The 14,042-nt window shown below is 36.6% G+C and overlaps 1 protein-coding gene across 50 annotated transcripts in view; it reads left to right on the top strand.

Moving 5' to 3' along the window:
- Positions 1 to 14,042, top strand: part of ANK2 (ankyrin 2) — a 330,750-nt gene that overhangs the window by 89,726 nt on the left and 226,982 nt on the right. For 11 of the 50 annotated variants that reach the window (XM_059170580.1, XM_059170554.1, XM_059170515.1 and 8 more), the window contains exon 1: positions 8,782 to 9,158. The exons of 18 other annotated variants lie outside the window; for them this stretch is intronic. In XM_059170580.1, coding sequence (XP_059026563.1) covers positions 9,024 to 9,158 — 135 coding nt within the window. In that variant the 5' untranslated portion in view covers positions 8,782 to 9,023. Of the gene's footprint in view, positions 1 to 8,766; positions 9,159 to 14,042 lie in introns of those variants that run through there. 21 more of the 50 variants (XM_059170510.1, XM_059170488.1, XM_059170452.1 and 18 more) reach the window with 6 other exon arrangements.

The following is a 14,042-nucleotide window of genomic DNA, read 5'->3' as shown; positions in this document are numbered from 1 at the left end:
TGAATAATAGGTAAAGGATTATAAACAATTATTTATACTTTAAGATGTATAGAATAAATTTGCTTTAGAGAAATCTTGAAATAGAACCCAAATAAAATGTCAGTTGAACAGTGAAATTCAGATTATTTTTGGTGCTCTAAGTTTTCTCAGCCTTTGAAACAAATTGAATTTAGTCTATCATTCTGTAATTATAGTTAATTTAGTTCTTGATTAAATGCACACTCAACATGTAGTTTTTTTTTCCAAACCCTAATAGTACCATATTTTATAATCACAGAAACTTCTTGGTTTAATGTTTTACTGTTGTACAAGGAAATCAGTTACCATCCTCATAAGTCAGGTTTAATTGGTAATTTTGACAAATGCTTATATCTGCTCCGGTTTGAACTAGTATTAGAAATTTAGTTTGAAATTGAATTTGCTCTTAATTGATAAAAGACTGCCTATAGCCTGACAGTGTATTTAATTTTATTAATTTTTTAAAAAGATTTTATTTATTTCTTTGAGAGAAAGAGAGTGCAGTATGCGCTGTGTGTGTTGGGGGTGGGGCATGGGGCAGACGGGGAGGGAGCCGAAGAGGAAGGGAGAGGGAAAGAGCATCAAGCAGATCCCACACCAAGCCTGGAGCCTGACATGGGGCTGGATCTTATGACTCTGGGATCATGACCTGAGCCAAAACCAAGAGCTGCCGCTTAAAACTGAGGCACCCAGGTGCCCTAGCCTAGCAGTGTATTTTATTTTATTTTATTCTTTAAAAGATTTTATTTATTTATTTGACAGACAGAGATCACAAGTAGGCAGAGAGGCAGACAGAGAGAGAGGGGGAAGCAGACACCCTGCCAAGCAGAGAGCCTGATGTGGGGCTGGATCCCAGGACCCTGAGATCATGACCTGAGCCGAAGGCAGCGGCTTAACCTACTGAGCCACCCAGGCGCCCCATAGCAGTGTATTTCAAATGTCTGTGTTTCCTGTTGCATTTCAAGTGGGGCATATACGTGTGTGTGTGTATTGTGTGTGCATGTGTACATGTGCATTTATTTTGTTGGAAGTTATTATTATAAAATACTCTGAGACCAATAGATTAAAATATTTGAGTATATGATTCCATTGAACTGGGCTCTGTTTTAAATTGAAGACCTTTTTTCAGTAATGACAAATGTATCAAAACATTTAAGCCTTCATGTTGTATTTAATAACCCAAAAAGTTTTTGAAAAGTCGCGATTTTTCAGAACCTCTCGGGTAAATGTACAAAAGGTGACTATAAATATATGGAACTTAATGCCTGGGAACCATCAAAGGGAAACTGTCCATATACAAAGTGAACTGAGACTTGAGAAGTATGGAAAGGATAAATGAATTTTTATTTGCTGATCTCAGTCATGGATAATTTATTTGAACATAGCGGTGGAGTTTCCTATATACTTAAGACATTATTTGGAGAAGTTGATTATAAATTCTCATGAGGACCGCACTCCTATTTATCTTGTCCTAATGATCAAGCATTGTGTCTAACTAACAGGGCATGTGAGAGACCATTTTGATAGATCGGTCTAGACCACTGTGGCATGCATCATGTAGAGCATAACTGGTCAGCTTGTTGTGAAGAGTTAGGTCCTCTCAGCACGTTGTTCCTTTGGGCGCTAGACTTTACCCCATGAAGTGATCACCAGTTGTGCTATGCACTGTTCATTCATCTTAAAATCCCCTTAACAGAATCCTTTCCAGATTACCCCTATCCACTCTCCCTCCATTCCAGATGGAAACTTCCAGGAAATGATAGTAAACTAAAATACTGACTTACGTTTCAGAAAGTAACTGTTAAAGTCAGATTGCTGCCCTGCTTTTTTATTTTCATCCTTCACTTTTTCTACAAGTAAGCCTTTTGGGGAGCCCCTGCTGTAGTAGTTAACCATTTTCTGAGTGGTATGTGGATACGCATTTTTTTTTTTTCCAGAAAAAGTAGGAGCACACAATGGCTAAATTGTTTTCTTCATGTTGTGTTTCAAAATGCAGTCCAATATGACTGAACTGAACAAGTCACATGGCCCTCTAGGCTTGCTCTGCACACCCTCCACGTCTTGCCTCATAGTGTCTTTAATGTCAGTCAAGGGCATTTATGGAGTGCCTGCTTTATGCCGGGCATTTTGTGGAGTAACTTTTAGAAAACTTCTTTCTCACTGTTTATTAAAGAATGTCCTCCTTTATACACTAGGAGTCAAGAGGCAGCAGCCTGGAATGAAAATAATAGCTGGGAGGAATGTAAAATTAAATTGGTTAATTGATGTTTGTGGGCACATAAATAGCTTGGCGATATTCATTTTGATTAATTTGTGGACAGCATACACAGTCAAACTTGCTTATACTGACCTCAATTAGAAAAGTGATGCCACGTGTTAATATAGAGAATCTGTGGTAGATCTATAAATTATGCAACGGTTTTCCTGATTGATCAATTATATAACAGATCCAATGGGTAAAAATCATTACATGTTTAACTTTTAGCTAAAGAAATGTTATTGAATGTGTCCAAACACAAGAGAAAATAATGTGCTGTCTCTGTTGCTGCACAGAATGTTCCAGTTTTTTTTTCCACAGGTCAGTGATTCCCAAAGTGAGAAGAATTTGTCCCTGGTTTCCTGTGAATGGGCTTGGAGAATTCTGCACACAATAGGAGTAGTGAAATGTTAGTTTAATCAGATAAATATATTTGACCAAAACAATCAGTTTTGAATTATGACTAGCGTGGTTTGAAAAAAAGAAAAAGAAAAAGCTGGTAGTGGGCGAGTGTGAGGGGAGGTGGGTTATAATTTAAACAGTTTTCTAAGTTCAGCAAAGGCCACACGTATCTTACATGTTAATGATCTGCCAAATACGAAGTGGTAACACTATCATATTAGGACAGTTGATGCTGTAGTGATAGTTTAGATTAAGAGAGTGGACTTGGCTTTTTTCATTTGTGTGATATATATCCTTGAATAACCCTTACAACTTGCAAGAGAGAAAAAAAAATTAAATTCCATAGTTCTGAGTGAAACATTCTTTTGGATTTGCCTCTTTAGAGACTCCAGGCAAAATATGTTCTTCAATATTTTTTTTTAAGATTTATTTATTTATTTGACAGAGAGAGAGAGAGCATAAGCAGAGGGAACAGCAGAGGGAGAGGGAGAAGCAGGCCCCCCACTGAGCAGGGAGCCCAACTTAGGGCTCGATACCAGGACGCTGGGATCATGACCTGAGCCTGAAAGCAGACGCCTAACTGAATGTTCTTCAATATTTTTAATATGACAGCACTTGCCCTTTAAGGACAAGTAAATTGAAATCTATGAGGGAGACTAAAATCTCTTCTATTTTATGCAGTTGATTTGCAAAAACTTGTCCTACAAAATCCTATAAAGCTGTCCTATAACATCAGGTTCAGAGAATGAGATCACCTCCAGATGTAAGTTGTTTTATAGTTGTGAGATGCAGAAAACTGACAGGGTGAGCTTTCCAAAATGTTTCTAGTTTTCCAGTAGGGCTAATATTCAGGAAAGGTGAAGCAGGAGCTTAAGGGTCCTCACCTTGAAAAAGAGCTCCTAAACACTGACAGAGTTTGCCATATTTCACACAATGGTCCTTTCATCTCCCCTTGTGTGTGTCCCATGGAAATGTCACTGCATGCAGTCAGCTCAGAGAACCAGGGACCCGTGATGCATGATATTGAGTTGTTCTTTTTCTTTTTCTTTTTTTTTCCCTCATGCTAGCTAACCAAATAGGTGGTCAGCTTCAACTACCATCTGTTAAGTACATGTTCAAATGTAAACAAGTGCTTTTGCGTGGAAGTAAAGAACTTCAGAGCTGGAAGGGACCTAGCAGTCATCTAGTTTGACCTCCCTCTTTTCAAAAAAAAGAAAACTAAAGCCCAGATTTGATAAAGGTTACACAAATCCATGCAGGTAAATGAGTGGTAGAACCCAAATCGGGGATTAGTTTTTCCTAGCGCAGAGGTCTTTTCATTCCTCTGTAGTAGCTGTGAAATTTAGACTCTTTAGGTTAAAGTAGAGAACTGATGCAGTTAGTTCTTCTCTAAGGTGTTAAGTTTTCTGATGATTTCATAATCTTTGCTTCTTATTTAAAAGGTGAAATTTAAAACTGCAGTGAATGGTTTTTAGCTTTGCTGTGTAGGGACTTCAGCAGCTACTTTCAGAAGATTACAGATGAGAGGCTGGCCTTTGTTCTCAGTTCTTAATCTCTTTTCTCTTTTGATGGATTTGAACCACAGCAATACTGATGAAATAATAACAGTAAGAGTGCCTGGAAATTTAAGAAGGATATTGCAAATATGTCACATCGTGAGGGGTTTGAATTTCACATTCTAAATCATGCACCAAAGTCAAGTATCCTGCTCGAAGTGTGGCCAAACATGCAAATATTTGCTTTCTGAGTAATTTGCCCTAATGACTTTGAAGCATTTTTGAGAAACAGTGGTGACATTGTTCTGCCCTGGCAGAAAGCGTATCCCTTGTCAAATGTCCACAGAGATCCTAAAAGTCTACGGGGCCATGATTAAGGCACGAGTACTGCACAGTATTTGCTAACCTTACCATCTAATTGGCAAAATGTTAGGTATATAGGTTGTCACAAGCTTTTGTGACAAGTCTGTCTGGCAGCTGCTTTTAGTTAACCACTAGGAAATAGAACTAGCAATATTTGTTTAAAGATTTATTTATTTATTTATTTGAGGGAGAGAATGCACACACGAGTAGGGGATAGAACAGAGGGAGAGAATCTTCAGGCAGATTTCCCACGGACCACAGAGCCTGATGTGGGGCTAGATCTCACCCCCCATGAGATCATGATCCATGAGATCATGACCTGAGCCAAAACCAAGAGTTGGACACTCAACTGAGTGAACCACCCAGAGGCCCCTAGAACTAGCAGTATTTTAACCTCTGAAGCAATGCCCTCTTTTGCAAACTCCTCTCACCTTTTTTTTTTTTTTTTTTTTTTTTGGATTATGCAGAAAGGAGCATTGGGCTAGCCTGGAGTGGTCACGTATGAAGCTGTTCGTTGAAGATCTTTTTTCACAGCTATGCTATCTTCTAGACTGATAGCTTAACTGTTTGATCAGCAAATAGGAAGTTTCAGCAATCACAGGAGCACCAGCAGTGTCTAATTGTCTTTCCTTAGCCTGTACTTGTTTAGACACTTAATTTTACTCACTGAAGTAGTGAGATTTTGATACTGCTCTGAGGCATATTTTGGGCAGCCCTAATGATAAAGAGCATGGGTGTTATTATATCCAGTAAGTAGGACATTTTTCTATTAGGAAACAATGGGAAGATTTTCTGGGGATAAAGGAGAGAGGGTAGAAACCTAATTACTAGTCGTTTAGAAAGAGTATCTTGTTTTCAACATGTTTCTTTTTTAGTTTATGTCCTCAGTGTACTTTATGAACATTTTTTTTTCTTCTGAAATGAAGCAGTACAAATTCTTTTCTAGGAAAATAAACTCCAAACAATGTTATTATTTATTCAAAGACTACTGAGAGTGTTTATTATGGATGTGGAAATGAAAATGAAATTAAAGATTTGTCATGTGTAAAAATGTTTGAAATTATTAAATCTGTTTCTGTGAATGTGTAAAAAGGTCAGTAGAGTGCAATTAAATATTGATATGATCAATTGTGCTCCTATCTGTAGCTGACTTTTTTCATTTACTTAGCAAACATTTAAACTACTGTGTGTATTTTACATCTGTAAGAAGGTCAGTGAGAGACAAGCCATATTCTGTAAAAAGAGCAAATAGCTGATAGTGGTCCCAACTTTATTCAAAAAGATAGAACAAGTTAAGGAACTAACATAGGTGTAATTAAGACTTTTAGGGGAAAGTGAATTTTAAGATGAGCTTTGAAAGAGACAATGAACGGGGACTGGTGGCGAAAGGGATGCTTGACTGCTTGGCTGAAAGAGAGGAAAATCCAAGGCATGGTGGTAGAATGGGTGATGTATTAATGAGACAGAAAGATTCCAGGAAACAATTCATGCTGTTAAAGCACGGCAAAATTATTTACTGAGCACCTACAGACATCTTTCCTTGAGCTAGAGTGGGTAATATTGCTTTTACATGTGTTAAGTACAGGGATTCAGACCTCAATTCTAGAATGAAGGAATGAGGCCACAGAGAAATTTTAGGATTTGCTCAATTCTGTATGAAAAGATTGTTGAATATTAAATTTTTATGTTCTAAAAATAGTTTTACCTTTTGGGGTGCCTGGGTGGCTCAGTGGGTTGGGCCTCTGCCTTCGGCTCAGGTCGTGATTTCAGGGTTCTGGGATTGAGCCCCCACATCGGACTCAGCTTGGTGGGGAGCCTGCTTTCTTCCTCTCTCTCTGCCTGCTTGTAATATCTCTCTCTCTCTCTGTCAAATAAATAAATAAATAAATAAATAAAATCTTTTTTTTTTTTTTTTTAAAGATTTTATTTATTTATTTGGCGAAAAGAGATCACGGGTAGGCAGAGAGGCAGGCAGAGAGAGAGGAGGAAGCAGGCTCCCTGCTGAGCAAAGAGCTGGATGCGGGGCTCGATATCAGGATCCTGGGGTCATGACCTGAGCCAAAGGCAGAGGCTTTGACCCACTGAGCCACCCAGGCACCCCTAAATAAATAGAATCTTAAAAAAAAAAAGAAGTATACCTCTTTTAACAGCTGGTAAAATCTTGGTTTATATTCTGAACAAAATAGTTCATATATATTTAAGAAGAAGCACCTATTATATGACTTTTAAGGCAGTGTAAGGCTCTAAGAGGCTAGTAAATTTTAAAACATCGGTTTGAAAGAGTTTGTAAAAACAGTCTTATACACAGTGCTTACTTAATTTCAATAGTTACATTGTTCAAGTATGTATAACCATGATAAGGGATTACCATGTTATGATGAATCATGATTTTAGTCTTTATAAAAATAATTTCAGCAACACAAAAGGTTTTGCTTGGTACATTTCAGCTACCAGTCTGATCTTGTTACTGATACTAAAATTTCATCTTTATGAATGCTTTCACCTAAACCATTAACACTTTTCCCTAGGGTTTTTTTTTTTTTTTTAAGGTTTTTATTTAAATTCCAGTTAGTTAACAGGCTGGGTAATATTAGTTTTAGGTGTACACTATAGCGATTCAACACTTTCATATATCACCCGGGCTCATCACAACAAGTGCACTCCTTAATCTCCATTAAAATTTTAACACTTAAAATATTTAGATTGTGCTTGTCTTTCACATGAATGGAGAAATTATGCCCCCATTTTTATCATAATATTATTGTTCCGTCAATAAATTTAAAAAAAACTGTTTTAAAATATGTCATCACCTATAGCTGAAAGACAAAAATAATTTCACCAAATACTGAAATTCGGTGAAACTTGAATGTAGGGATAGGATCTTTACAGTAAATAACATACTCTAGGTTCATAAATTCTGGGATAAAGAGCTATTCAAATAGGATTGGTAAAACAAAACAAAACGAAACAAAAAAATATCCCAGCATAAGGCTATAAGAATCAATAATCCCAAAATGCCATTCTTGGATTTGAGTTTGTTAAAGGGTGTTGTGTTTTTGTTTGTTTGTTTTGTGTGTGTGTGTTTGTTTGGTTAAGGGTTTTGGACAGTGATATAGAGTGATAGGCTATTTCAGGAATGCTGTTTTTATGGAATAAATGATCATAATGACAGACATTTTTAGTTAAAAGAAATGGCAAATCGGAAAGGTAAGTTTTATTCTATCAATGTGATGTGGTTAATTTCTAAATATCTTCCACATCCTGTTTTCCCCAAATGGTTGCTTTCAATTCAGTAGATTTAACTTTTAATACTTTAATATATAACTTGGGTAGATGGTACAAAATGTTAATCTTTATCCTGCCATTGAGTAGTTTAAAATATATTTAGAAGATATGAAAAGAGAAAGCAAATATCAAATGAGGAAGGATAGGACGAATAGTAAAACACTATATAAATAAAGTTTTAGAGGAAACTTAATGGGGAGAATAAAATTTAATCAGTAATAGTCTGTAACAAAGTCTTGATGTTTATCATAATTGGCTTCATAAAAATCTCTGCATTTGCTGTGCTCATCTCCGTGGGAAACAACTTCTTTCAAAACTCTGTAATATGGTTTCAGGGATAGTATGTATGTTTTTGAAAGCCATTTTCAGTTTTTTTTTTTTTTTATAAACCTGGGGGAAACATTTCCAAAGTATTAAAAATTGAAAAGAATTATAAGTAAATCAAAATGTTTGCTCTACTGTGGCATGATCATGAATAATGGAAAACTGTAGATATGTTGTGAAATTCAGAACATCTATATCATTGTAAAACAAGCCATTTTGACGGATGTGTTTCTGATGAAGTTTAAGTGCTGAAAGGATGGCCAGTTGTTTTCTGTAAATGATCATGAAAATGATAATGTCTGTCAGCTGAGAGTATGCCTCTTAGTTTAAACAATCATGAAAATAGTTTCTACCTGTTGTGCTGGTAGAGTGAGATCATTAACAGATTTGGTGTTCATGCCACCAGAAAGACAGAGGGGGGAGGAAATCAAAGGACTCAAAGGCATTTACGGAGTAATGCAAAAATTCTCCATGTAGAGACATTTCACACAGCAGGAACTTAAGTCCATGTGTAGAACAGGCTGCTCACATGGTGAAAAACAAAACAACACCGCCCCCTCCCCTGCTCGGTCTCAGCTCACCCCCCTCACTCCATTGACATGCATAGCTGGCCTGGTAGGTGTAAAAATAGACTGGCAGAGCCTGAATTGGAAATGGTCACTGAATGCAGCCTGCAGTTGCTGGGGTTTTGAGTTCTCTCTGCCACCAGCAAGCCAGCCAGCAGATGGGGAGAACTGGTGAGGGGCGTGTAGGGGAACTGAGCAGAGGAGCCAAGGGTCGTCCGGATGCATTGTCCACAGTAGCGTCCCCCTGGGAGCCCTCGACAGACCACAGAGGGCAAGCACAGGCCCAGTGACAGCAGGAACTGTAGAGCTGAGATGGGTAATGCAGCTCTCTGCCCGTCCTGTCATGCGGATAAGAGCGTAAGAGCACAAGGACACATGCAGGAACTGGATAAAACCCCAGACTACTATGGCTGTAACAGCGAGGACACCAGAGAACTTGAGGTCTGGGTAAGTTCTAAGCCACACACGAGGAGGAGGGGAGGATGGTGGCATAAGGTTCGACCGTGGACCTCATTGGTCCACCTCCAAACTTCCTGGAAGGAAGACGACAGAGTAAAACCGAGGTGATCCACCTACCCAGCTGCCTCTGGTTCGGTGGCACGCTGTTGTGTCCCCTTCGTGGGCCATGGGGCGCCCCGTGTCTGTGCCTCTGGAGTTCGGCTTTAACTATGAACTGACATTTGGAAATAAGCGGTGATGCTGTCGTTTTCATTTGAAATTTTGTGCAAAGCCAAAGATGTATTTGATTGCAGAGTGACTTAGAGCAATATTGCTCCGATTCACTTATATTCAGGCTGTCACATTCTTCGGCCTATTTATATATTCATGTATAGGTCATTTTCCATGAGGTCACAGGGCATTTTTTAAGCAGGTGCTAACTTGGAATCCCAGTTGCAGCCCATAAAGGCATTTTACTTCCAATATCTGACTAACTTCAGTGAAAAGTCCTTTGAATGCCACTCTAATGATGATACTGTTTTGTGCAGAGGCTTAAAAGTTGAGCAATCAAATGTCAAAGCTAGCTTTCAGATTGTAATAATTCATAGTCACGATATGTTCCTTAGAATGGTTACAAAGGCCTGTTGTGGTTTTTAGCTGAGAGGGCCAACAATCTCTAGCTGAAATATTTTGATTTTTAAATTTGCTGGAGAGTAAAGATTATCTTTGATCTGTCAGACCCAGGAATTTGACCTTATTGCAAGTTATTTAATTTGGAGTGAAACCATGAGACTAGGATTTTGGAGGATTTCTGAGTGAAAGAGACGGAGGGGTTGTACTCCTCCTCAGGACGTGACACCTGATATTTCCGGGGGTGAGAAGAACAAGTAGGTGAGGAGTCTGAGGTGCTCTTTGGCTGTTACTTTGATCTGGAAGAATCTCATAATTTCCTAGCATTGAAATTCTGTCAGACCCCAGGGAAACTGAAACAGAAACTAAGAACTTATCAATAAAACAACATGCAGAGGCAGTGTTTGCAGTTAACAGAAGTGAAAAGAAAGTCTGTCAGCACTATAATGAAAAAGAAGACAGTGCTTCCGGGATTGGGAATGGAAGTCCCCACAGGCAGGAGAATAAACAGTCCCAAGGGGAGGGGAGGACACCTGCCTTCACAATCATGCAGCTGAGGTTTCTCCTTCTGGGTTATGGGTTAAATTACCCACATCCACCCGGAGAGTCAGTCCGGATCGCTAAGCAGTGCTTCTAGTGCAATTTCTGAACTGAGGTGGGGAAAAAAAGGTAAACTTTTTGGGTAACTTTTTAGTGACCCAACGTTTGCTTAGTTGTAACGTGTAAATATAGTCCCTAAGAAGTAACTCTTGTTTAAAAGGTAGATTCTATGAATTTTTTTTTATTAATTTAGAATTTAAACCATTCTTTCAAATGTTAGTTAATAATTCTTTCCACATTTTTAAGTTATATGAGTGTATTCCATTTTCTCACCCTTTAAACATCATTAAGAAAAATGTAATGTCTGAAAATATAGGTGCTTTAAAAAATAAATATAGGCAAACAAGTGACAACATGCTTCTGAGGTCCAAGGGCTAAAATGAGAAATTCACTCAAAACTTCAGAGTTCAGAAAACAGTTCAGTTTTCAAAGAAATAATCACCAGCAACATCATTCTTTCATTATAATCCTTCTATTTCTATTAATGTAGATACTGGTCCTGAAAAATGTGAGTTGATTTAAAAAATAAATTAAAATCTGATTACTCTGACTTAAATAATATAATAGGCTGATCATTGAATAAACTTTTCTGTCAATGATTTTATAGATGGGAATGTATAATGCTTGCTATAACTTGGAAAGTTATGGTAGAGGTGGAAATGCACCTGTTGTCTTCCTTCCCAAGTGACAGTCTACTCAGAAATTTCTCCACTTTGTGGGGCCATAATAATAATAATAATAATAATAATAACAACAACAACAATAATAATTCTTAATACAGAGGTTGGCTTAAGCTAAATATGTGGTTTTGTCTGGCTGAAGTTTTCCAAACTTAGGAAACTCTATCATCTTTCTTTACTGTTAAATGGGTACTATAAGACTGAAGTCACTCCTTCCCTAATCATCTAGATAGATATTCTCCTTAGTCAATTTCCATCATTCATGCTTGTCACAATTAATGGTAAACAGTTGTTAAGAGCTTTAGAACTTAATAATTTTTATTTTTATAATATTATTTTTTGGTGAAGGAAGACAGAAACAGAGGTACTTGGCACCTTTTTCATAGAAATAAACTTAGAAATGTTTTAGATAATTTATTATGTCATTAGGCCAAATATTTCAAATTAATAAATTCTCTAATTTTTTTCATAATCAGAACAAAACGTATGAAAAAATATAAATTTTTGAGATACTAAAACTGCTGGGTTTTATATAAATCAATACTTCATTCTTTTCTGTAAATTTTACTTAGAATTTTGAATATTCTGACATTGTATAGATAAGTATAGCAATGAGGAATAAATCAATTATCAGGAATTGTGTTGGAAGTCAGGAACCAAAAATAATTTCTTCTTGAACCATACTATTGTATGTCAATAATTGCAATTCCACTTATAAGTTTATGGATTTTTAAATATTTCCTTTATAAAAAAGAAAAAGAAAATCAGACCAGAATAATTTCCAGAAATATTACACAGCAAGCACAAAAATTATACGAAAAAATAGAAAACTAAATATTATTTTGGTATTATGATAACTTTAAAAAATGTAGTGAAAAAGATGAACAGCTAATATTACAAAAATTTTTAAAGTTCTATAACTGGACAAATAATATGTTTTTTTCCTAATGTATATACAAATTAATGTTTAAATTCCAGAGGACAGGTCAACTAAATTTTTCTGGAAAGAACTATAGGGAGTGAACATTATAGATGTTGCTGGCTACCTGGTCTCTGGTTCTCTGGGCTGGAACTTCTCTGTAGAGAGAAAGCAGCCATGGACAAACGGGAAACAAATTGGTCTGGCTGTATTCAAACAATTACTTAATTTTTCTATTATTATTCAATTGCTAACTTTTCAGTTACTAAATATTAATGTAGTCATAATTTTTTTCATTTGTAAAGATACAAATTAAAATAATCATAAGTGACCATTCTGTTAACAAAGATATAAAATGTAATAATATGAAGTTTTAGAAGATTGTGTTGAGACTGAGCAACATTCCTAAATATGCTGTAAATTTTTCTAATTAGTTACAATTTCTGGTTTTCACTAGTTACAATTTCTGGTTTTCACTTTTCTAGTGCAGCGAGGACTGTAGCAGCAGGGAGGTATTTGTGTGGAGATAAAAGTGTAGGCAAAACTTCTGGTCAGATTCCTACCCCCAACGGCAGGTGGACTGGACTCCACCAGTTCATTTGTTGTGAGTATTCCCAGTGCCTGTGAGCATCCCTCCTTTCACTCAAACTTCAGGGACGAGATAATTCTACCTCCAGAGACCTTTTTCCAAATGCACAAGAAATATCTGCCTTCCTAATGAAGATATTAGGCTCCTGAGCATATGCTAAGGGTTTCTTCTGAAATGCTGTTGCCTCTTACATTAGACCTGAAAGGGCTTAAAATTCTGTTACTATCACAGTTAGGTTGTTTTGTTTTTCAGTTTAAAAGTTTTTGTAAATTTGAATACAATTGACACACCGTGTTATGTTAGTTTTGGTTGTACAACATAGTGATTCAACTCTGTGTTATGCTATGCTCTCCACAAGTATGCATACCATCTGTCACCATACAAAGCTATTACAGTACCATTGACTATATTCCCTGTGTTGTACCCTTTATTCCCATTACTTTTTCATTTCACAACTGGCAACCTGAATCTCCTATTCTCCTTCACCCATTTTTCTCATCTTCCCACCCCCCACTCCCATCTGGCAACCATCAGTTTGTTCTCTGTATTTATAGCTCTGATTCTGTTTTTCATTTAGTCTTTTGTTCTGTTTTTTTTTTTTTTTTATATTCAACATGTAAATGAAATCATATGGCATTTGTCTTTCTTATTCTGATTTATTTCACTTAGCAGAATACTCTCTAGATCCATCCATGTTGTTATGGATGGCAAGATCTCATCCTTTTTTATGGCTGTGTAATAGTTCATTATATATATGTGTGTGTGTGTGTGTGTATCCCATTATATATTATATAATTATATATCTTACATCTTCTTTATTCGTTCATGTACCAATGAACCCTTGGGTTGTTTTCATATATTGGCTATTGTAAATAATGCTGTGATAAACACATGAATACCTATAACTTTTTGAATTAGTATTTTCATTTTCTTTGGGTATTATTTTTAGTAGCTTTTTTATAACCACTGTAAGAAAGCTTTCTTCATATAGTTTTGATATTAAGCCTAAGAAGAGCCAAGATTATAATGAAATCTATTCTGACAAAACATTTCAAAAAATATGAGATGATATAGAGCATGGTTATGTAATTTTTGGCTGATTTATTTAAAGATTGATGTTGAAAGAAGATAAGACATGGTTCTATCCTCTAGGAACTTCCTAGTCAAGTTTTAGAGATAGAATTTGCCCACATGTAATCAATTAACTCTAAAGGCCAGTAGGCAATTATGTGACAATGCAAGTGGTGAAATGAGTGCCTATAAGATGGTGAAGAAGGAGAGAACCAGTGCAGGCCAGTGTTTGGGGAGTGCCTCATGGACAGTGCTGATATTCAGTCACTATGGATCAGAACACCTATACCAGTTGTTTACATCTTGAAATGCTTCCAGTAAAGGCTAATTAAACCATTGCTTCTATGGATCCAACAAGCTGTACCTTCTACTGAGGCTACCTGGAACTTATTTCCAGGATTCTC

The sequence above is a fragment of the Mustela lutreola genome, chromosome 1, assembly GCF_030435805.1.
Source record: "Mustela lutreola isolate mMusLut2 chromosome 1, mMusLut2.pri, whole genome shotgun sequence".
NCBI classification, from domain to species: domain Eukaryota; kingdom Metazoa; phylum Chordata; class Mammalia; order Carnivora; family Mustelidae; genus Mustela; species Mustela lutreola.
This window is presented reverse-complemented; position numbering and strand designations above follow the sequence as displayed.